This window comes from Aquarana catesbeiana, linkage group LG09 (genome assembly GCF_042186555.1).
Source record: "Aquarana catesbeiana isolate 2022-GZ linkage group LG09, ASM4218655v1, whole genome shotgun sequence".
Classification (NCBI taxonomy): Eukaryota; Metazoa; Chordata; class Amphibia; order Anura; family Ranidae; genus Aquarana; species Aquarana catesbeiana.
The window spans coordinates 234,966,515-234,991,389 of NC_133332.1; the positions used below are offsets into that span (position 1 = coordinate 234,966,515).

Here is a 24,875-nt window from a genome sequence, read left to right on the forward strand (position 1 = left end):
TCAGCAGATACAGTATTTGTAGCTGCTGACTTTTTTTTTCTGAAGAAGCCTGGCGCTCCTCTTTAAATTTCCTAAAGCACTGTGTATGAAAAATATTTTTTCCCTCTATGTATTTTGGATTTTGTTTCTGAATGGGGGTGATTTGATCAGCCGCTGAACTTGCAGTGCCCTAATGAGAAAAGCTGCATCCCTTTAGAAGTGATTAACCCTTTAGGAGCATCAAAAATAAAATTTTGTTGCCTAAATTCTGACTTTCATCTTAGTACAGACTTCTGGGAAAATCAGCGAGCCAATCACACAAGCAAGAAATTACATTTCTGGGGTCATTTTGTATACCAACAGTGCACAGAATGCCTCCAGGTTGCCATATTGAATTGAGATTTACAGAAAATTACAGCACTGCAGATCGAAAAAAAAAAAGTAATTTTTGATAACATTAAATTTATAATTGTTGTGTAGCAACTGTATAATGCTATATATTTTTTTAATTTTATATATTTTTTACCCACAAAAGTGGAGTTATTCTTTAAGCAATGGCTACACGGCATTTCTCAACAACAGTGGACCATGTCTATGCAATATACACTATATTGTCAAATGTATTGGGATGCCTGCCTTCACACGCACATGAACTTTAATGGCATCCCAGTCTTAGTCCGTAGGGTTCAATAGTCAGTTGGCTCACCCTTTGCAGCTATAACAGCTTCAACTCTTCTGGGAAGGCTGTCCACAAGGTTTAGGAGCGTGTCTATGGGAATGTATGACTATTCTTCCAGAAGTGCATTTGTGAGGTCAGGCACTGATGTTGGACGAGAAGGTCTGGCTCACAATCTCTTCTCTAATTCATCCCAAACATGTTCTATTGGGTTGAGGTCAGGACTCTGTGTAGGCCAGTCAAGTTCCTCCACCCCAAACTCACTCATCCATGTCTTTATGAACCTTGCTTTGTGCACTGGTCCAAATCATTTGGTGGAGGGGGGATTATGGTGTGGGGTTGTTTTTCAGGGGTTGGGCTTGGCCCCTTAGCTCCAGTGAAGGGAACTTATAAGGTGTCATCATACCAAGACATTTAGGACAATTTCATGCTCCCAACTTTGTGAAAACAATTTGGAGATGGCCCATTCCTGTTCCAACATGACTGCCCACCAGTGCACAAAGCAAGGTCCATAAAGGCACGGATGAGAGAGTTTGGGGTAGAGGAACTTGACTGGCCTACACAGAGTCCTGACCTCAACCCGATAGAACACCTTTGGGATGAATTAGAGCAGAAACTGCGAGCCAGGCCTTCTTGTCCAACATCAGTGCCTGACCTCACAAATGTTCTTCTGGAAGAATGGTCAAACATTCCCATAGACACAATCCTAAACCTTGTGGACAGCCTTCCCAGAAGAGTTGAAGCTGTTATAGCTGCAAAGGGTGGGCCAACTCAATATTAAACACTACGGACTAAGACTTTAGCCATTAAAGTTCATGTGCGTGTAAAGGCAGGCGTCCCAATACTTTTGACAATATAGTGTATGTTGAAAAGGCCACTTGTATCCTCCATGGCAATACCACATGACAGGGCGATCAAAACAACTGGGAAAGGACCTGCACGTGGACTATCATGGCTGGATCACCAGGTACTATTTTAAAGAGTGCTGCAGATTTGAAAATATTGAAAATTATTTCTGAAATAACATTCACTTGTAAAGTAATATACGGTACCTTCAATCTGAACATCAGTTCAAAGATAAGAGAATTTTTAGCAAACCTGTAGGATAATTACCTGGGCATTATCAGTTGCGTTATTTAGCATTAACAATTTTGATATGGGGTGTTGAAATCTCAAATCTACTGGCCAATAAACCCCTCCTAAAAGCTTATTCAAACAAAGTGACAGGTTCTCTTGAAAGCTCATTTAGCCCACCTAATGATACTAATCTTCCCGCACTTCCCTTTTGCTGTTCCCCTGTTAGAGTTGTGGGACTAACTCCTGTCCATGTAAGCTTTGTGTCAGAACTTCTACATTGTTAATGACCTGCTCCCAATCCTAACATGCCGAGCCTGCATATGTAAATTGACAGCTTTTCTTTACGTATATTATTATGGTATTATCTGAGCCAGACAGTACTTCCCATCCATAGCAGGCACCGTTTTTATTTCATTCCGCCATATTGCATTGAGGGAAAGAAAGGGTGACTCTGATTGATAGCTGAAGGCTAGTTAATGACCCACAGCCCAAAAAAAATGGTGTACAGTAACAATCTAACACCCCTTTCACACTGAGGCGGTTTGCAGGCGCTATAGCGTTAAAAATATCGCCTGCAAAGTGCTCTGAAACAGCGGCTTCATTCACTCCAGTGTGAGAGCCCGAGGGCTTTCACACTGGAGCGGTGCGCTGGCAGGGCGTCAAAGAAGGACCTGCCAGCAGGCGGATTTAACCCCTTTTCAGCCTCTAGCGGGGGTTAAAACCGCCCCGCTAGGGGGCGAATAGCACCGCTAAAATGACAGTAAAGCGGTGCTAAGAAATAGCGCCACTTTCCCGCTGACGCCCAGTGCGGCTCAGTGTGAAAGGGGTCTTAGTTTAGATTTCATTTAAAAAAATTAATTCTGATGGGCTGCCAAGACCATTGCTGCTTGGAAACTGCTGTCTACATGTGGAGAGTGTAATACTGGTTTTAATATAGATTCATTGTTTTCTCTGAGTCCATCCAAGTTTTATCCTGCGTTGAGCCCTGATGAAGGGGATGTGGTTGCCCCTGAAATGTGATGGATGTTTTATATGACTTTTTTTATCAACAATTAAAGTGATCTTGGATTAATTCATCCAGTTTTGGTCAGGCACTTCTTTCTGTATTTCGATAGCATGAGCTACTGCAGGCTGCCCATCGAGGGAAGCCTGGCTGTGTGGGAGCCGCCTCGCTTGAGCTATTGAGCTTGTTTAAAGTTTTCTAACATCTGACTACACATGCCAGTCAAAGTTTCCTGCACCTTTTTTGAGTTTGCTGCCATTTTGTAAGCTCAATATTCATGACAAGGCAGTAAACTATAAAAGGTACAGAGAGTGGAAACTTACCTTCCTCTCGGCCCTCTTTCAAATCCATCTCTACGGAATGAGGAACAGAACTCAAGGCTCAAACCAGCTGTCTTTTTTCTTTTTTTGCCTAAAAAAAAAAAAAAGATTCCAACTTGTTATTACAACTGTGAGACTTTTATTTATTTTATTTTTTGATACAGTGGAAAAAGGTTAGACCATTTATCAGATTTTTTTTTTTTTGTCCCTGCTGTGCTGATTTTATCTCACTTCCTTTCCAGGAAACAGTTGTGATTAAACAGGAAATAAAGGAACAATTTCCAATAAGGACACCTGTTCTAGGAGCAACTGTCAGGAGAGGGATTTCTCTTCATTTGTTGTCGTGTCTGGGGGAGAGAAAGTGAGAAAAAAAAAATCACAGACAACAAAACCTGACCAAGGCTTTAAGGCCCCATGCACACTGGGCATTTAGCCCTGGTACATGGGGTTTTGGCATTTAGCTGCAGGCAGAGGGCACAGGTGTGCCCTTCCAGGCCTTCTGCCGGCAGCCTGCAAACCTTTGTGAAAGGCTGACAGCTGCTGCGGCTGGAAGGTGCACCTAGCGGTAGTATGTGCACAGGGATGTAATGCCCACAATGCAAGAAGTCTGGGCATTTGTCCCTGGGCGCATACTACCCTAAACTTTCATACCACTAGGTACACCATCCAGGTGCAACAGCTTCTTAAAGAGTTTGACAGGCTGCCTGCAGCGTGGGGCTGGTTGAGAAACCTGCACCCCCACCCACACCTAAACATCTAAATGATCAAGCGTTTTTAGAATTTTGGCATAAATATTCCTAATTAATTTTTGTTCGAAAATTCTACTAGCATATACGCAGTGAAGTGACTATCCTCAGGTGATACACAGAGATTAAACAAATCCTCCTACATAAGTTGTACCGGTTTATTTGCAGTTTTCGCTTCTCTACATTCGTTTAAAGTCCAGAATTTCCAAAGCTTGTCTGAGCTGTCAAAAAAAAGGGGGTGGTGAGCTGAAGTTACACTCTGCAGAGCTCAGTGAGGAGAGCTCTGAGAGCTGATTGGAAGGAAGGGACATACCCCCCTTCAGACAGCACACAGGAACAGAGCTGAGGCTTTCAATCACAGGCTGTGCCTCCCTGTCACCATTTTTCTCTTGGCGTCAGGAAATCTTGTCAGAAGTGACTCATGCAGATAGCAGAGGAACAAGGCAGAAAACAAAAATGACACTTAATGCTCTTAATTGAGACAAGTACACACTATAGAGGGATATGCTTTGTTCATATTTCATGTCTGAGATTTACAACCACTTTAAAGCAGGAACATCCAAACGCAGGAAAAAGTGATCTGGGAGGCATAAAAATGGTTTATACATCTAAATATCCCTTGCCTCTGAAGCCTGATCTGCATTCAGATTGCTCTCCAGAGGCTACTGATGATCGTAGAGAAGGAGATGCAATGCCTCCTCACTGCCTGTTTAAACCCCATTTTTTCCGACAAACGCACCGCAACCGCATATATTGCATACGTTCGCAGGGCGCCTCCCTATTGACTTGAATGTGCAACTTCATCCAGGTGCAACAGCTTCTTAAAGAGTTTGACAGGCTGCCTGCAGCGTGGGGCTGGTTGAGAAACCGGCACCCCCACCCACACCTAAACATCTAAATGATCAAGCGTACACAGAGATTAAACAAATCCTCCTACATAAGTTGTACCGGTTTATTTGCAGTTTTCGCTTCTCTACATTCGTTTAAAGTCCAGAATTTCCAAAGCTTGTCTGAGCTCATATTTCATGTCTGAGATTTACAACCACTTTAAAGCTACATATCAGGTCAACTTTGCTGCGAAGCGAGGCATCGCAGCCGTGGCTTTTTTTTTTTAAACCTGCAAGGCAATGTCATAATGTGCTAGTATGCATTGTATACTAGCACGTTATGTGAAACTTAGAACAAAGCCCTCCAGCGACACGCTGTCCCCGCTGAAAGCGCTTCCATCTTCCTTCCGGGTTCGCGGATTCCGGCTGTGTGACTGGCCAGAGCAGCGATGATGTCACTCCTGCACATGCACACAGGAGCCGCCGTTTACGGCACAGGATTCTGAAGGAAGGGCACATGCGCTGGTGACGTCATCGGCTGCATCCACAGTAAATATCTCCTAAACTGTGCTAATTTAGGAGATGTTTACAGTACCCAAAGGTAAGCCTTATAGGCTTACCTATAGGTAAAAACAATGCATGGAAGTTTACTCCCACTTTAAGGGGGATCGGTTGGCGGGCGGCAAGAATGCAACTCAACCACAAATGTTTACAGCCACCCCAAATGCAAGTCTAAAGGAGGCCTAAAGCTAGTAATAATAACAGTTATTTGTGATTTTGTTGCCAATGGCAAAAACCTTTGTCATTTTCAAGCCTGAACTGCAAAAATTGAAACTAAACTCCCAATGATTGTTAACAGTATCAAATACAATTCTGTGTGTGATGAAAATTTACAGGCAAAAGCTGAACAAAAGAAGAAAAAAAAATGAAATGCATTCTTTGGATTGTGGTAGGAAATGAGAGATCCGGCAAACTTTGCACACACTGTTTCTGCGGGGAATTGACCCCAGAAGGCCGGGACTGTGAGGGCAAGCGTTCTAACCACATTGATCCACCTTTACTGCACAGATGTAATTCAATAACTGTACATGTAAAAGGCGAAGCAGGAGCAAAAATCCTACCATTCACCCTATAATTATAACTCGTGCAAAATGTTGCTGCTGCGGAGTAGCAGCAGTCAGAAGAGTAATATAAAGTATAAACAGAGAATACATGATCTAGAGAGGACATGTGAGCATTACTTGTTGATCTGTGAATGATCACTGTACACTGGGGGAAATAGAATTTGTCTGATGCTTACACACTAAGCTAGGAGCTGGCACCCTCTACTGGACAACACCCAGTGATGCTACGTGTTGGATATTTTCAAATGCATGCAACCTACTGTTAATTATGCAGCAAAATCTTTAAAGGGTAACTCCACTTTCATGGGGAAAAAAAATAGCACACACAAAAAAAATAAAAGCGTATACAATTGTGACACAAGTCATACTGTAATTGAATGTTATTTAAAAATGACCTTTCCTTTTCAATCTGCATCGCTGTAATTTTCTGTAAAGTGCAATATGGCAACCTGGAGGCTTTCTATACACAGAATGTGTACAGAATGCCCTACAAAAAAAATGATTTCCTGCTTTTGTGATTGGCTCACTGATTTTCCCAGAAGTCTACACTAAAATGCAAGTCAGATTTTTGGCATCCCCTGCAAACAAAAATGTAATTTTTTCGTAAGATACTCCCAATAGGAAATAACGTCTAAAGGGATGCAGACCCTGCCACTTTCCTCAGAGCCCCAGGCCCACCAGCTTTCCTCAGAGCTCTGCAGGTGCACAGCTAGTTGATAATTCTGAAACCACTCCCATTAGAATCACTCAACACAGAGGAACAAACAGTGACTTCTTCAGAACAACAAAAAGGTAAGAACTGCAAAAGTTTGTAAATATATATATATATATTTTTTTTTTTTTTTTTCGGATCGTTAGTACGATGCTTTCGACAGCCGATTTGACTTTTTCATTAGACAAAAGCTGGCTGTGCAGGCTATAAAATTTTTTATTGGATGTGAACTCAACGTCTGATTTTCGGATGGTCAGTACAGAAATCGTCACACAAAAGTCGAGAGTTCAAACACGCCTGATCGGAATCAAGGAACAACTGGGAAGAGTTTGGTCTTGTAAACTACCTTTCGTAATCTAGAATCGACATTCCTGACATGGCAATTGATGAAATGTCGAAATGCAGCGCACATTCTCATCTTCTTTAATAGGATAATAATGAAGCTGCTTTGCTGGTGATACTGTTGTAGTTATGCCAAACGTATTTTAAAAGTCATTTGTTTTGTACGATCTGAAAATCCGCAAATCAGCACTCAACTTCTACTAACCCAAAATTAGCCGAAGGGACCCAAAGGGTGGTGCTTGAGAAATTAACTTCCTCTTTATACTCTCATAGTACGTCACTACGTTCGTGTTTGTCAAGCGACAATTTGCGGATAGTTAGTAAGCGAGACAAAATCCTGCGCACGGGCTTTTGACAAAAATCAGACGCGTGGTCGTACAACAATCAAACTGTATGTACGAGGCCGGTGTCTCCACTCTGGATGGAGTGGCAACAGAGACAACCTTCGAGAGCAGCAGTGTCAATCTGTGGAGAAGGTAGTGTAAGGAGTAAAGAAGAACATAAATTAGTCATTTTTTTCACTCAACCAGCGGGTTGAACAAAAAAAAAAAAAAAAATTACTTGGATGCCCCATCCACACATTCGATGTTGAAAGGAGCATCCTCCCCGCTGAGCCCTTCTATTCCGACAGCGGGGAGACTTCCCTGCCACCAGAATACACTGATCAGCACTGCCAGCTATAGCTGGTGACGCTGACCAAGTGGGAAAAATCCAACAGGCTGGTTGTACAGAAGTCAATTGTTTGATAAATTACTGTGCAACGAGCCTGCCCATACATGGATAGATTTGCATTGGCTTTGGCCAGTCCCCTCTGAACTGTCCGAATTTCAATCAACGTATGGCTGGCTTTAGGCTAATAGACTTGCCTAACAAATTAAAGCTGAACTGCAGCTAACACTTTATAAGCAGTTACATTTTCTTTTTCTTTTTGGGATAAAAGTTTAGCTGGACTGCGTGTTCTGTTGAAAATCAACAGGACTTACTGGCCAGATCGACAGGTAAAAGAAAAAAGCCTAAAAAAAAAAAATTAAAAAAAATGCAGCCACCACATCTAAGAATTGATGTCACAATATAACTTTAGCTTTTTGAGTTGAATTCTGCTTTAAAAAACGTTCATCAATGAACGTGCATGACATGGTCGCAAAGATGTGAGTCTAGCATTAAAGCTGCAGGACATGTGGCAGTCTACCTGATCCTAGAAGTAGTACCTTCACTACATGGCTACACTTTGGAGAATCTGACCAGCACTCCTCCACTTTGGCTATGTGCGATGTACATCCTGCACTGCTCTCTTGTAGCGGCAAGTATGAAGCATGCATTCACTAGCTAGCAAGTCATTGATCCAAAGCAAGCACATAGGACAGGGGTTGAGGATTTTTTTTAGCCTTCTTTAACCTGTACAGTCTTTTGTATGTGAGTATGTACCATTGATGTCTTTTTTGAAGTATCTATACACTTTTACTTCAATAAAGACAGAGTTTGTTTAAAAAGAAAACAGCAATGGGAGCTCCCATATTTTCCCTCACATATACCATTTAAAATGGACCTGGTCTGAAGGCACCACACCATCGTCCATGCCTAAGCATTGGTACGGTAGTCCTTACTAAATAAACATAGGCAACTGGCAGCCGTTTAGCATCTCTGCCCAAACCCCGAACATCCCATATCTGTATATGTAAATGTATACGTAAAGTATATGTAAACCGCCACATTGTAAAACAACTCATTCAGTTTAAAATCGAAAAGAAAGGCAAAACATTTATGTATAGACACAAAAAAAACATAAATACCTTTTTTCTCCCTTTTTTTATAACTGATCACATAACCTCTTTTCTCAGCTGCACAAGGAGCTCAGAGAGCTGGGGGAAGGAAAAACAGCAGGACACTGATCTTCTCAGTAAATGGCTGTGCAGGAGGGAGCATGTCAGCACAAGTCTGATCATTAGAGGAGAGCAGGCTGAGTTCCCAGTACAGCCAGAAAACTGACCACGCTGTGCTCTCTTGCTTAGTGTAGTGAGTTTTTATTAGGAAAGCAGAGGCACTGGCAGGAATACCAGGGATTTCACACAAAAAGAAGCAATACAAAGAGTACAGGATTCTTTTTCATGCAAGTAAATGGTAGAGTAGGAACATATCGGGAACATGAAATGTTGGCTTGACAAATTCTTTAACAAAAGACGATGTGAAAAATGCTAAGGCACATGTGACCAGCCGCTAAAGGAATACAGGTGTACCATTTTTTTTCAGGAGAGGCATTTTACCATTTGTTGGAAGAAAGAAAAACCACAAGAGTAATCAGTGATGTCAGAGGTCACATGTTCAGATGTGAATTTTTCTGTGCCACCCTAAACAATAGTCGCATTGTGTAACCAATCATGTTTGGCCTACGGTGAATGGAGGATGGGCTTCCTGGCTTACCAGGTTGAAAACAATAGCAATTGGACAAAGTTTCCAGCCAGAAGTGTTGGTCAGATTATTTGCCAATTGGGACACAATAAGACCACAATGGGAAACTGTCAGTGTATGGGTACAATAAGGATGGTTGTGGGATGGTACTATGACTACAGGTCCAATTACTCCATCTGCCTCCCAGGCTGATAGCACCCTATCCTACAGTGCTGATAAGAGTCACTAAATAGGAGCCTATACACTAGGGCACAGCAGAGAAGATGGAAACAATGCCATCAAGCCATGTAAAGGTAGCACTATTCATAGGCCCCTGAGATAGAGGTATGTGGCTCTCATTAGCCAGGGGCGGGGGATAGATGCCTTAGGACGCCATGAACAAAAGGAAATTGTTAATTGCTACCCTCATTTTTAAGAACATTAGGAGGGAGGCATCCACAGTCATGCAAATGTACCGACTCCTAAGCAGATGCCTCCGCAGCCCGGCTGTGTTAAGTAATCCGCTGTCCAAGCCTTGCCTAATTAAACAGCGCCCTTGTCAATGAGACAGCCAGCGCTGGTGTGACTGACGCTTTGTAAATATTGGCAAGATGGTCTTCTCTATTTCCTTTTTTTCTTGTCATTGAATTTAGCAGCTGGATGATGCTCCCTGGACTAACCCCCCGTTCCCCCACCCCACCAAGCATGTATCATCTGTCACGCTTCCTGGACCACCGGCTCAAAGTTACACCAAGCAGCTTTGTAAGCCAAGCCGAGCCTGTCCACGTCCCCAGAACCCCTGGGGGGAAACCTTTCTATACACTGCTGCGAGTTAGTCACTACAATAGGAGGGTAATGTGACAAAGGGCTCAGAAGAGGCACAGACTGCAGAAAAGTGAGCCGTTTGGGAACATCTTTAGAGAGGAGTGTCCAAGTGTCCATCAATGTTGGGATGTCACTGGCAAACTAGAGAGAAGAGGTTTGGCTGCTTCTGGCCTTGAGGGCATCCAGTAAGCAGCACCATGTACAGGTCTGAGCAATAGTCAATAGATTACTCAGTCCTTACAGCGGATGCGGAATAAGACAGACAAATGCACTAAATTATATACAAGTGAACTGATTTATTGTCCAAAATAAAACAGCACAGTTGTAAGGCACTACAGTTTTGTAGCCTCACAGTCTCCAGCATACTCACACCTACCTACCTACAATATGTTAGGATCACAGTACTGTGCAATGTAATGGAGTAGGACAAACTTACAGTGCACACAGTCTAAAGCAGCCCTGGCACCAAAGGGTTGCTGGTGCACAAAAGCATACCTGGGAAAAGAAGGCAAAAGAGGCAATATACTAACTTATTTTCCAGCAAAAAAAAAAAATATTTTTAATATTGTATATATATTTACACACACACACACACACACATATATACACATACACCCCTCATGTTTTTGTAAATATTTTATTCTATCTTTTCATGTGACAACACTGAAGAAATGACACTTTGCTACAATGTAAAGTAGTGAGTGTACAGCTTGTATAACAGTGTAAATGTACTGTCCCCTCAAAATAACAACACACACAGACAATGTCTACGTCATACAGCCACGCGTGGCTGTATGACGTACCCCACCATTGACGAGTGACGCTGCCGCATCGTATGAGGAAGTGACACATTGTTTGAGCGGGGAGGAGCCGGGGAGTAGGTGAGAGAAGCAATCTGACGCTTGCACACCTCGGGTCCGCCGTGACCGCAACTCATTAGTAGCTGATTCTTATGCGTTTTTCGGTGTGCTGTGAAAATCGATTTGCTGTGGAATTGTGCTTCTGCTGTTTTATATTTGAAACATGTGAGTGTAATACTAAAGATTTGAAGTGCTTTTAATAAATTGTTATACGTTTTTGCACTATTGGAGTATTTTTTTGTATTTCACATATGGAACGATCCCCGCACGCGATTTTAGTATTTTGAACTGCCGATGTGACCCTTGTGATACGGTCAATAAGCTCTTAAGCCCTAACACGAGAGTGTGGGCATTGGGAGTCGGTGAGTGTATTTTCATAGGGAGCGGGATCACTGAACACTCGGGTGTGGTGGAAGTTGAAGAAGAAATAAGCCAGTATTGAAAGTCTGTTTTTTTCACTTCAGCAATTTACTTTGATATATTTTATGTTTTAAATTTGTTTTCACACTTGTCACTTGGTGGATACTTTTTTATATATATTTGGTCACTGAATATATTTTTTGTAAGGATATTTTCTTATAAGGAATAAGTTTGATTATATTGGTTTTTAGTTTAATCACATTTTTTCAGCGCCACTGTGTTTTTTGTTTTCATAGCTACATCTACTCCGCATAAAAAAACACTATATTTAGAATTCTTATATTATGCCTCGCTGTTGCAGGGCAGCTTGTGGCTGTGTTGAAGGGCGGGTTTTGTCTGTGCTGCAACCCGCCTTTAGACACAGGCAACAGGCGCTGATCAAGACACTAAAGACGCAGTGCATCCCTGACAAAAGGCAGCCTTGAGCAGACCGAAACCCCTTCCCGCAACATCGAGGCACAATATGAGAACTATGGTGTGCCTCCACTCTGTGAATAGCTTTTAATAGTGTCAATGACATTCTCTCTCCCGTCGAAAAATGCCTCCTCTGTGTGCGCATGCGCCATAGTCACGTCACTCCAGCTGTTTGCCAAATCAGCTGGAGTACAGCTCCGTCTTGCTCATGCGCGGACACTTTTCGATGGAGGGCACATATCTATAGAACACCGGCACTGGGGAGCTACAGTCCATTGAGGGAACCATGAATGCCAACATGTACTGTGACATAATGAAGCAGAGCATGATCCCCTCCCTTCGGAGACTGGGCCCCAGAGCAGTATTCTAACATGATAATGATAACACAAACACACCTCCAAGACTACCACTGCCTTGCTAAAAAAAGCTGAGGGTAAAGGTGATGGACTGGCCAAGCATGTCTCCAGACCTAAACCCTATTGAGCATCCTCAAACATAAGGTGGACGAGCGCCATGTCTCCAACATCCACCAGCTCCGTGATGTCGTCATGGAGGAGTGGAAGAGGACTCCAGTGGCAACCTGTGAAGCTCTGGTGAACTCCATTGCCCAAGAGGGTTAAGGCAGCGCTGGAAAATAATGGTGGCCACACAAAATATTGACACTTTGAGCCAAATTTGGACATTTTCACTTAGGGGTGTACTCACTTTTGTTGGCAGCGGTTTAGACATTAATGGCTGTGTGTTGCACTATTTTGAGGGGACAGAAAATTTACACTGTTATACAAGCTGTACACTCACCACTTTAAATTGCAGCAAAGTGTCATTTCTTCAGTGTTGTCACATGAAAAGATATATTAAAATATTTACAAAAATGAGAGGGGTGTACTCACTTTTGTGAGATACTGTATATACACAAACATACCAAATATATATATATATATATATATATATATATACATACATACACACACACACACACACACAAAAGTATTTGCCCCTTTTCTGATTTTTTTGCATATTTATCACACTTAAATGACTCAGATCATCAAAAAATATTATTACACAAAGATAACCCGAGTAAATACAAAATGCAGTTTTTAAATGATGGTTTCATTTATTAAAGGGGTTGTAAAGGTGTAAATTTTTTCACCTTAATGCATTCTATGCATTAAGGTGAAAAAACTTTTGTTAATACCGCCGCCCCCAGCCCCCCCGTTTTACTTACCTGACAACTCAAAAACTCGCCTGCTCGTTCCCGACCTCCATTCAGCCGATCAGCCTGGTCGCTGATTGGCTATAGTGCATGGATTGAAAGCAGCGCAGCCATTGGCTCGCGCTGCTGTCAATCACATCCAATGACGCGGCGGGGCCGAGTGATATAGCGAGCGACTATAGCCGCCGGCTGTATCACGGGAGCGCGCCCGCAATAACAAACCACCATGCGAGGGAGCTCGCATTAAGGTGGTTAGTTATTGCGGGGAGGAGCTGAGACAGCCGCCGAGGGACCCCAGAAAAGCAGGTTCGGGGCCACTCTGTGCAGAACGAGCTGCACAGTGAAGGTAAGTATAACATGTTTGTTATTTTTAAAGAAAAAAAAAATAACTTTACAACCCCTTCAAGGCAAAAAAGCTGTCCAAACCTGCCTCGGTTTATGTGAAAAAGTAATTTCCCCCTAAACCCAATAACTGGTTGTGCCACCCTTGGCGGCATCAATTGCAATCAAGCATTTGCGATAACTGGCAATGAGTCTTTCACATTGCTGTGGAGCAATTTTGGCCCACTGTTCTTTGCAGAATTGTTTTAATTCAGCCACATTGGAGGGTTTTCCAACATGAACGATCTGTGTAAGGTCATGATACAGCATCTCAATTGGATTTAAGTCCGGGCTTTGACTAGGCCACTCCAAAACCTAAATTTTGCTTTGTTTGAACCATTTGGAAGTGGACTTGCTGTTGTGTTTCGGATCATTGTTCTGCTGCATAACCCAAGTGCGCTTGAGCTTGAAGTCACGAACTGATGGCCGGACATTCTCCTTTAGGATTTTATGGTAGAGCTCAGAATTTATGCTTCCATAAATTATGGTAAGTTGTCCAGGTCCTAAAGCTGCAAAGCAGCCCCAGACCATCACGCTACCACCACGTCTGACTGTTGGTATGATGTTCTTGTTATGAAATGCTGTATTAGTTTTATGCCAGATGGAACGGGACGCACACCTTCCAAAAAGTTTAATTTTTGTATCAGCAGTCCACAGAATATTTGCCTAAAAGTCATGGGGATAATCTAGATGTTTTTTGGTAAATGTGAGATGAGCCTGTGTGTTCTTTTTGGTCAGCAGTGGCTTTGGCCTTGGAACTTTCCCATGGATGCCATTTTTGCCCAGTCTCTTTCTTATTGTTGAATCATGATCACTGATCTTACCTGATGCAAGTGAGGCATGCAGTTCTTTAGATGTTGTTCTGGGTTCTTTCATGACCTCCTGGATGAGTCGTCGTCATGCTCTTGGAGTAATTTTCGTTGGCCGGCCACTCCTGGGAAGGTTCACCACTGTTCCAAGTTATCTCCATTTGTGGATAATGGCTCTCCCCGTGGTTCACTGGAGTTCCAAAACCTTAGAAATGGCTTTTAAACCCTTCCTAGACTGATACTACTTTCTTTCGAATCTGTTCATAATTTTTTTTAGATTGTGGCATAATGTGTGGCTTTTTGTGATTGTTAGCGTGCTTCACTTTGTCAGACAGCTTCTATTTATCTGAATTCTTGATTCAACAGGTCCTGCTGTAATCAGGCCTGGGTGTGGCAAGTGAAATTTAACTCCGCTTTCCAAAAAAGTGTGGTTAATCACAGTTCATTCATGATTCAGCATGGGAGGGGGCAATTACTTTTTCACATAGGGCCAGGCAGGTTTGAACAGCTTTTTTCCCTTAATAAATTAAATCATTTAAAAACTGCATCTTGGAATTACTCAGGTTATCTTTGTGTAATATTACATTTTGTTGATGATCTGAATCATTTAAGTGTGAGAAATATGCAAAAAAATTTTTTAAAAAATCAGGAAGGGGGCAAATACTTTTTCACAGCACTGTGTGTGTGTGTGTGTGTGTGTGTGTGTGTGTGTGTGTGTGTGTGTGTGTGTGTGTGTGTGTGTGTGTGTGTGTGTGTGTGTGTGTGTGTGTATATATATATATATATATATATATATATATATATATATATACATATACACACACACACACACACACACACACACACACACACATATACACATACACACACATATATATGTATACACACACACACAGTGAGGGTAACAGTATTTGATCCCCTGCTGATTTTGTATGTTTGTCCACTGACAAAGAAATGACCAGTCTATAATTTTAATGGTAGGTTTATTTTAACAGTGAGAGACAGAACAACAAAAATATTCAGAAAAAAGCATTTAAAAAAAGTTAAATTGATTTTTATTTTAATGAGTGAAATAAGTATTTGATCCCCTATTAATCAGCAAAATTTCTGGCTCCCAGGTGTCTTCTATACAGGTAACGAGCTGAGATTAGGAGCACTGCTTTAAAGGGAGTATAAAAGACACCTGTCCACAGAAGCAATCAATCAGATTCCAATCTATCCACCAAGACCAAGACAAAGACCAAAGACCTGTCCGTCCAAGGATGTCAGGGACAAGATTGTAAACCTACACAAGGCGGGAATAGGCTACAAGACCATCGCCAAGTAGCTTAGTGAGAGGGTGAGAACAGTTGGTGCGATTATTCGCAAATGGAAGAAACACAAAATATCTGTCACTCTCCCTCTGTCTGGGGCTCCATGCAAGATTTCACCTCGTGGCGTTTCAACGATCATGGGAACGGTGAGGAACCAACTCAAAACTACATGGGAGAATCTTGCCAATGGTCTCAAGGCAGCTGGTACTATAGTCACCAAGAAAACAATTGGGAACACACTACGCCGTAAAGGACTGAAATTCCGCAGTGCCCACAAGGTGCCCCTGCTCAAGAAAGGCCTGTCTTAAGTTCTCGCTAATGAACATCTGAATGATTCAGAGGAAAACTGGGTGAAAGTGTTGTGGTCAGATGAGACCAAAATTGAGCTCTTTGGAATCACCTTAACTCGCCATGTTTAGAGGGGGAAGAATGCTGCCTATGACCCCAAGAAAACCATCAAACATGGAGGTGGAAACATCATGCTTTGGTGGTGTTTTTCTGCTAAGGGGACAGGGCAACTTCACTGCATCAAAAGGGACGATGAACAGGGCCATGTACGATCAAATCTTGGGGGAGCACCTCCTTCTCTCAGCCAGGGCATTGAAAATGGGTCACGGATGGGTATTCCAGCATGACAATGACCCAAAACACACAACCAAGGCAACGAAGGAGTGGCTCAAGAAGAAGCACATTAAGGTCTTGGAGTGGCCTAGCCAGTCTCCAGACCTTAATCCCATAGAAAATATGTGGAGGGAGCTGAAGGTTCAAGTTACCAAACGTCAGCCTCGAAACCTTAATGACTTGGAGAGTATGTGCAAAGAGGAGTGGGACAAAATCCCTCCTGAGATGTGTGCAAACCTGGTGGCCAACTACAAGAAACGTCTGACCTCTGTGATTGCCAACAAGGGTTTTGCCACTAAGTACTAAGTCATGTTTTGCAAAGGGGTCAAATAATTATTTCACTCCTTAAAATGCAATTCAAATGTATAACTTTTTTGAAATGCGTTTTTTCTGGATTTTTTGGTTGTTATTCTGTCTCTCACGGTTAAAATAAACCCATCGTTAAAATTATAGTCTGATCAATTCTTTGTTGGTGGGCAAATGTACAAAATCAGCAGGGGATCTAATACTTTTTTCCCCTCACTGTACATACATACACACAAGGGACGTTCAAGTCAAACCGGGACACTTAATTTTACAGGTAAAAAAAAAGGGATGCTAGTGTGGCGGTTCTACACACAGTAGTAAGTAGTAAGTGTGTCCAATAACTGTTAGGCAGTGCACATATCACTGACCAGTCCAGAGATCGTTAATAAAGATGGCAGAAAACAGTGTTCCATTGCGTGCATGGAACAGCGTGTGGTGATGAGGTTTCTTGTGAACAAAGGCGTAATTCCCGCATATTTCTACAGAAGACTTCAAGAACAGTACGGCAATGAGACGCTCACAGTAAGACATTTGAATAGTGTAAACATTTCTAAGATGGCCGTACATCAGTTAGTGGCTTTCCTGGTCATGGTGGTTCCCAGCCCACAGCAGTTACTTCTGTGAACAATTAAATCGAAGGAGTGGAAGAATACTGACTCACCACCACCAAAAATTTTTTCGAACAATTGCGTCTGCAGGTAAAGTGATGGCAAGTGTTTTCTGGGATAAACAAGGCATTTTTCATGTGGATTTTCTATCCCGTGGTTCCACCATCAACAGTGAATATTACTGTCATGTTCTCAGTGATGTGCGATATGCATACACGTCGGCAGAAAAAACGACCTGGTTTGATCACTAAGGCTCGATTCACACAGGGGCAACACGACTTCAACGCGACTTTGCAACGCGACTTCAACCCGACTTCAACACGACTTGTGGATCTGACTTTCAATGAACGGGGATCCAACTTGGATCCCCGCCACTGTGTTTGGTATGAATCTTTAGGGGGAACTCCGCGCCAAATTTTAAATAAAAATCCGGCATGGGTTCCCCCCCCAGGGGCATACCAGGTCCTTGGGTCCGGTATGGATCTTGAGGGGAACCCCCCTACGCCGAAAGGACGGCGTGGGGGGTCCCCCCAATCCATACCAGACCCTTATCCGAGCACGCAGCCCGGCCGGACAGGAATGGGGGTGGGGACGAGCGAGCGCCCCCCCCCCCTCCTGAACCGTACCAGGCCGCATGCCCTCAACATGGGGGGGTTGGTGCCTTGGGTACCCATGCACCTAGGGGAAAAAAGCGTCAATAAAACAAACAGTACACAGGTTTTTTAAAATAATTTATTAGGCAGCTCCGGGATCTTCTTCCGACTTCGGGGGTCCTCTTCCGACTTTGGGGGTCTCTCCGCCGTCTCCTCCCGGTGTCCGCATCTTCTGCCGGCTCCTCCGCTATCTTCTGCAGCTCAATTGCTAGCGGTGGTCCGGACTTCTGCCTTCTTCTTTTCTTCCAGAGATGTTGACACGACGCTCTCTCCAGCTGGAATGGTCTCTGAACGCTCCGCAACGGACTTATATAGGCGGTGACCCGCCCCCTTATGAGGTCACTGTCCCAGGGCATGCTGGGGCTGTGCCGTCATAAGGGGGCGTGGTCATCACCCGGTGACCACGCCTCCTAAAACGTCACAGACCCAGCATGCCCAGGGACTGTGACGGCATAAGGGGGCGGGGTCACCGCCTATATAAGTCCCTTGCAGAGCGCACAGAAACCATTCTGGCTGGGGAGAGCGTCGTGTCAACATCTCTGGAAGAGAAGAGGGAAGAAGATGATCCAGAGGTCCGGACCACCGCTGGCAAAAGAGCGCCAGAAGATAGCGGTGGAGCCGGCAGAAGATGCGGACACCGGGAGAAGACGCCGGAGAGACCCCCGGAGTCGGAAGAAGATCCCGGAGCTGCCTAATAAATTATTTTAAATACCTGTGTACTGTGTTTTTTATTGACGCTTTTTTCCCCTAGGTGAATGGGTAGGGGTACCATGTACCCCATACTCATTCACATAGGGTGGGGGGCCGGGATCTGGGGGCCCCCTTATTAAAGGGGGCTCCCAGATTCCGATAAGCCCCCCGCCCGCAGACCCCGACAACCAACGGCCAGGGTTGTCGGGAAGAGGCCCTTGTCCTCATCAACATGGGGACAAGGTGCTTTGGGGTGGGGGGGGCCGCAGCGCGCCCCCCTCCCCCAAGGCACCAAACCCCCCATGTTGAGGGCATGCGGCCTGGTACGGTTCAGGAGGGGGGGGGGGGGCGCTCGCTCGTCCCCACCCCCATTCCTGTCCGGCCGGGCTGCGTGCTCGGATAAGGGTCTGGTATGGATTGGGGGGGACCCCCCACGCCGTTTTTTCGGCGTAGGGGGTTCTCCTCAAGGTCCATACCAGACCCAAGGGCCTGGTATGCCCCTGGAGGGGGAACCCATGCCGGATTTTTATTTAAAATTTGGCGCGGAGTTCCCCTCAAGATCATTTGAGCACAAGTCGCATGCCGAAGTCGGATCATGCGAGACGGCGATCCGACTTCAATGATAGTCAATAGGCTGAAGTCGGATCAAAGTCGGATCAAAGTAGTACAGGGAGTACGCTCTGAAGTCGGAGCGACTTCAGTAGTGTCTATTAAGACGCTAGCGTTAACTCCCATTGAAACTATTTCTGGAGCGACTTGGGGCGACTTGAGGACGTACAAGTCGGATCCCAAGTCGCCCCAGTGTGAACCGAGCCTAAGGGTATCACATTTCTCTAGGTCTAGGACAACGCACAAGCTGATACTGTTCACCGCACTACATGCTCTTTGCAGCAACAGTATTGATACATCCCCCTTATAGCCCGCACCTCACACCAAGTGATTTCCCCCTCTTTGGACCCCTAAAAGAGTTCCTCGGAGGTCAGCATTTCAGTACTTATGACGAAGTGAAGCAGGCTGTTCTAGGATGGTTCAGGCGTATTGGCAAATCTTTCTATGTCAAAGCTTCCCAAGCGTTAAACACTGGGATAAGTGTATAAATGTAGAATTGGAGTAGGTTGAAAAATAAATGCATTGTATAAATTACAATGCATTTATTGTAAATTCACTGGGAGCCCCTGGACGATGTCATCTATGATGAAACGAGTAGGCCGGAGCGACGCGCTGACGTTACCAATCCCACACGTGCTCTAGAAGGACGGCTTTGTTTGTGTAGCGGCCAATACACTTAAAACAAAAGGCGCAATTTACCAGTGATAGTTGTAAGTTTATTCTTTTACCTTTTAATAAACGTTATAAGGATTTTACACTATGTGGAGCACTTTTTTTCTTTGAGAAATAGTCACATTTGTTTGGTGCCAAGGAGTGATCCTGTGCAGGAGACCATCAGGATCAGGAGAAAGGCTAGGGCTGGGTTAAAGCCACAAGCGCATTTGATCCCTTGTAATGAGGGATTAATTGAAGTTGGTAAGCAAGCATTTCTGCCGATTGGTGAAGGCACTGATTTTTAAGGATCACTTTGGTGGTGGACGGTGTAGAGTGACACCAGGATCCATATTATTAATCACATTATTTGTGGACTTTTTTCAAATATTTGCATTACATTTATTTTGTGTACACAATTGCTTAGCGCAATATATATATATATATATATATATATATATATATATATATATATATATACACACATATATATATATATACACCCACTATACAAAAAAATGGGGCAGACTCGATAGACCACCCGGTCATTTTTCTGCTGTCACTATTGTAAGCATACAACTCTTCTCCCCACTGCATGTGGCTCCTTCCGCCGGCTTAAACATCATGTAGTGGCATATCAACTGGGATGAGAGGTGAGGGAGCAGGTACTCCACACACCTGGAACGTAAGAAATACCTGCAGACGCCGAGGTCATTGAAGAAGCGGCCATCAAAACACGGGCCGCCACAAAAGTAAGTATTCTGTCCTATCATAAAAATTCAAACCTCACTTGAATCAATATGGTACATCTCAGAATTACGAAACTACGTTAATATTTAGAATAAATAGCTATCTTAGTCTTGCTGTGGTTTAAAAAAAAAAAACACAATACTCCTACACTCCCTCACATGACCAAGAGGCTAGGCAAAGTTTACATTGCAAGGGGTTTAAGACAACATGGAGTCTATAATTTACAAATGAGTCCATGACTTACATTTCTCTAGTCTACAATGTGACAGACCCTGTCTGGTAGACCTGCACTAAATGAGGATCAGCAAGTTGCATCCATTGTGCAGAACCTTTAAACAAGAAGTCTTTGTATAAATTTAGAAAATAAAGCTGCCCCTCATATAGAACTATGTACAGAAAAGAAAGGTTTTAACCTAGTAAAACACACAAATAAGATCATTTTTATTAACCACTTGCAGGCCAGCCACCGCAGTTTTACTGCGGCAGAATGGCACGGCTGGGCGAAACGTTACCTTACTCAGTTTCGCCTTTTGGCCACTAGGGGCGTACGCACGAGCGCCCGCAGCGTGTGACCGACCCCGATGCTAGTGCTGGCGATGACAGCTGGGCTCCCGCGATCGCTTGTGACAAAGCGAGAACCGGGATCTGTGTCTTTCAGGGGAGAGGAGACAGATCGTGTGTTCATACTATGTACTATGTACAAATGACCTACTAACTGCAAAAACCAAACGGACACTATTCTGTACTCCAACTTCTGGATCTTTCAGCTGCCTTTGACACGGTTGACCACCCCCTCCTCCTCAAAAAAACTTTACTCCCTCGGTCTCCGTGACTGTGCTCTTCAGTGGCTCTCATCCTACCTATCCCAACGCACCTTCAGTGTCACTTACAATTCTACTTCCTCCACTCCTCTTCCCTTCTCTGTCGGGGTCCCCCAAGGTTCTGTTCTTGGACCTCTTTTAATTTCAATCTACACCTCTTCCCTGGGTCAGCTGATAGCCTCTCACGGCTTTCAATATCATTTCTACGCTGACGACACACAAATCTATCTCTCTATCTCTCCACCTCTCAACTCACTCCATCAGTCTCCTCACGCATCACTAACTTACTAACCGACATATCTGTATGGATATCACACCACTTCCTCAAACTCAACTTGTCCAAAACCGAGCCTATAATATTTCCTCCCCCACATGCCTCTTCCCCTGACTTGTCTGTCAAGAGCAATGGCACAACCATCCACCCATCCCCACATGTCAGGGTGCTAGGTGTTATCCTGGATTCTGAACTCTCCTTTCGGTCCCACATCCAATCATTTTCCAAAGCTTGCCGCCTCAACCTCTACAACATCTCTAAACTACGCCCCTTTCTAACCAATGAAACCACAAAGCTCCTGAGTCAATCCCTGGTTATCTCTCGTCCCGACTACTGCAACTCCCTCCTCATTGGCTTACCTTTAAATATACTATCCCCCCTTCAGTCCATCATAAATGCTGCTGCCAGACTCATCCACCTTACAAACCGCTCAGTCTCTGCTACCCCTCTCTGCCAATCCCTCCATTGGCTGCCACTTGCCCAACTAATTAAATTCAAAATACTAACAATAAGTTACAAAGCCATCCACAACTCTGCCTCCAGCTACATCACTAGCCTAGTCTCAAAATACCAACCTAATCGCCATCTCCGTTCCTCCCAAGACCTCCTGCTCTCTAGCTCCCTCATCACCTCCTCCCACATTCGCCTCCAGGACTTCTCCCGAGCCTCACCCATCCTCTGGAATTCCCTACCCCAATCTGTCAGACTGTTTCCAAATTTATCCACTTTTAGGCGATCCCTGAAAACTTTCCTCTTCAGAGAAGCCTATCCTGCCTCCATCTAACAACTGCACTATTTTCTCCATTAGCTCATCCCCCACAGCTACTACCCTTTTGTATAACTTGACCCTCCCTCCTTGATTGTAAGCTCTAACGAGCAGGGCCCTCTGATTCCTCCTGTATTGAATTGTATTGTACTTGTACTGTCCTCCCTAATGTTGTAAAGCACTGCGTAAACTGTTGGCGCTATATAAATCCTGTATAATAATAATAATAAACACCGAACACTCTCTCTCCTCCTAGACAGTCCCATCCCCCCACAGAGACACACATAGGGAACACAGTTAACCCCTTGATCGCCTCTTAGTGTTAACCTATTCCCTGCCAGTGACATTTACACAGTATTCAGTGCATTTTTATATCACTGTTCGTTGTATAATTGTCAATGGTTTCAAAAATGTGTCAAAAGTGTCCGATGTGTCCGCCAGAATGTCGTAGTCCCGATAAAAAAAAAAAAAAAAAAAGATTGCCGCCATTACTAGTTAAAAAAAAATATAATAAAAATGCCATAAATCTATCCCCTATTTTGTAGACGCTATAACTTTTGCGCAAACCAATCAATATACGCTTATTGAGATTTTTTTTTTACCAAAAATATATAGAATTATACATATCGGCCTAAACTGAGGAAAAAATTCCTTTTTTTGATAAAAAATGTGGGATATTTATTATAGCAAAAAATAAAAGATAGTGTTTTTTTAAAAATTGTTGCTCTTCTTTTGTTTATAGCCCAAAAATAAAAACTGCAGAGATGATCAAATACCACCAAAAGAAAGCTCTATTTGTGGGGGGGGGAAAAAGTATGCCAATTTTGTTTGGGTACAGCGTCGCACGACCATGCAATTGTCAGTTAAAGCGACACAGTGCCGAATCGCAAAAAATGGCCTGGTCATTGAGCAGCCAAATCTTCCGGGGCTGAAGCGGTTAAATTATCTTTATACCTGAATATTTAAAAAAAACTATAGTACTCTTAAAAAAGTAAAAAGAAAGAATAGATTTGCCTGGAGTTCTTCTTTAACTGTGTTAAATGTGTCACCATCTTCCATTAGACTGAAAGAAGATTTGAAGGAAGCAGACATACATGCTTAAACTATACTGTATCTGCAGCCATATCTTTTACTTTCCATTTAGGCAGAGAAGTGGGATTGATAAACTCTAAACAATAAAACCCAAGGGAGAGTCCTATCTCTTCCCACGTGGAATGAAAAACCCTGTCAGGTTTCCTTTTTCTGCGGTCCTCATCCTGTTGGGAAGCTTTTTCTTCACTTCCTGTTCCGAGGACACAGCAGGAAGTGAGAGGAAATCTCTTCAATGTGAAGGGAAATCCCCTCTTAGACAGCTGTCTCTGGAAAAAGTGTCTTCATTGGAAGATTTCCCCTCTAATCCAGTTCCGGTGACCACTTTTAATTTTGGATTGCCATCAGGAGTAATATAGAGGGTGAATCTTCCAAGCAATGCCAAAGGCAGCAACCCTGATAGGGGTTTTAACACTTCCATAACCTATCAGAAATAAAAAAAATTGGGATAAGGCCCCATTCACACCTGAGCGATTTTAGGTTTGAAGTTTGTAGCTCTAAAATGCTCAACAAGCCAAATACCATTTATTTCAATGGCCCCTGTTCACATCTGTTGCCTGAAGCAAAATGCCTGTCACTCAAAAAAGTACATGAGCTGCTTCTTGGCAGATTGGGCCCAACAGACTTCAATGGGAATGCCTGAAAATGTGCAACATGAGCGTTTTGTTGCTCGTTTTCTGCTTAAACAGCAGCTCTCCACCCCTAATCTCCTAAACCTCTATTCCTCCTAGTGCTTTCTATTGGCTAAACAAAAATGTCTGAAGCTCTAAACCGCTTGTAATACACTTTGGAAAAACAACTCAAAAACGCTTATATAAAAACGCCTGAAAGTCGATCTGCTCAGATGTGAATGCGGCCTCAGATATACTTTAAGAGGGTGTTCCTTCTTTGGATAACATTATATTGTGGTTTGTGCATGAACTCCATCAACTGGATATAAGATGGTGACAACCTAATGTTTATGACGCAACTGCACATGCCGCCGAGGCTTCTCCAAGGGAACAATGATCAGGTAAGTTTAGACATCTCCGACCAATAATAAGTTGGTGACTGAGCTGTCTGTAGCCCGTCTCCTCTACAGGCGACACCATTTGCATTTAGCGATCCAGTGGCTGGTGTCGATTTTTGAAAGTCGGATGGTGCCTGCATGTACAACTGCCTTCAACGGTCTACTGTACTGTAAAGCCAGCTTTAAGCAAAATACATTAACTTTTTTTTGCAACATATTTTCGAGTTTTTTAACTACTAGTTTTGGTGTTCACGCAGCAATATGCATGTCCATAAAGTTACCCAAAGATCTATAGGCAGAAGCAGACACCAACAGGTGACAAACTTGTAAACACCGACTAGGACATGTCTGGTTGATCTGTTGCCTCCTTCAGGGTAAACCACCTCTGGAGGTATTTGTTAGCAGACCCCCAAACCCCTTTATAGAATATACATGCAAGTTTGGGCAGTCTGAAGAGGACTATATTATGGAGTCATCAGAATGCTGAGCCAGTTTGGTCATGGCTGCTTGTTGGACAGCCCCATCCCAGGCCACAACTCAGATCTGCTGGAAATCAAGGAGGCTGCTGTGTCTAGAGAAATTTTCTAGTTTTATTTCACTGG

General features: G+C 43.5%; 1 protein-coding gene across 2 annotated transcripts in view; it reads right to left on the minus strand.

The window, feature by feature from the left end:
- The window catches only part of EXD3 (exonuclease 3'-5' domain containing 3), a 491,324-nt gene that overhangs the window by 339,682 nt on the left and 126,767 nt on the right, over nt 1-24,875 (minus strand). For both annotated transcript variants that reach the window (XM_073599974.1, XM_073599975.1), the window contains one exon: nt 3,059-3,146. In XM_073599974.1, coding sequence (XP_073456075.1) covers nt 3,059-3,086 — 28 coding nt within the window. In that variant the 5' untranslated portion in view covers nt 3,087-3,146. The remainder of the gene's footprint in view (nt 1-3,058; nt 3,147-24,875) is intronic.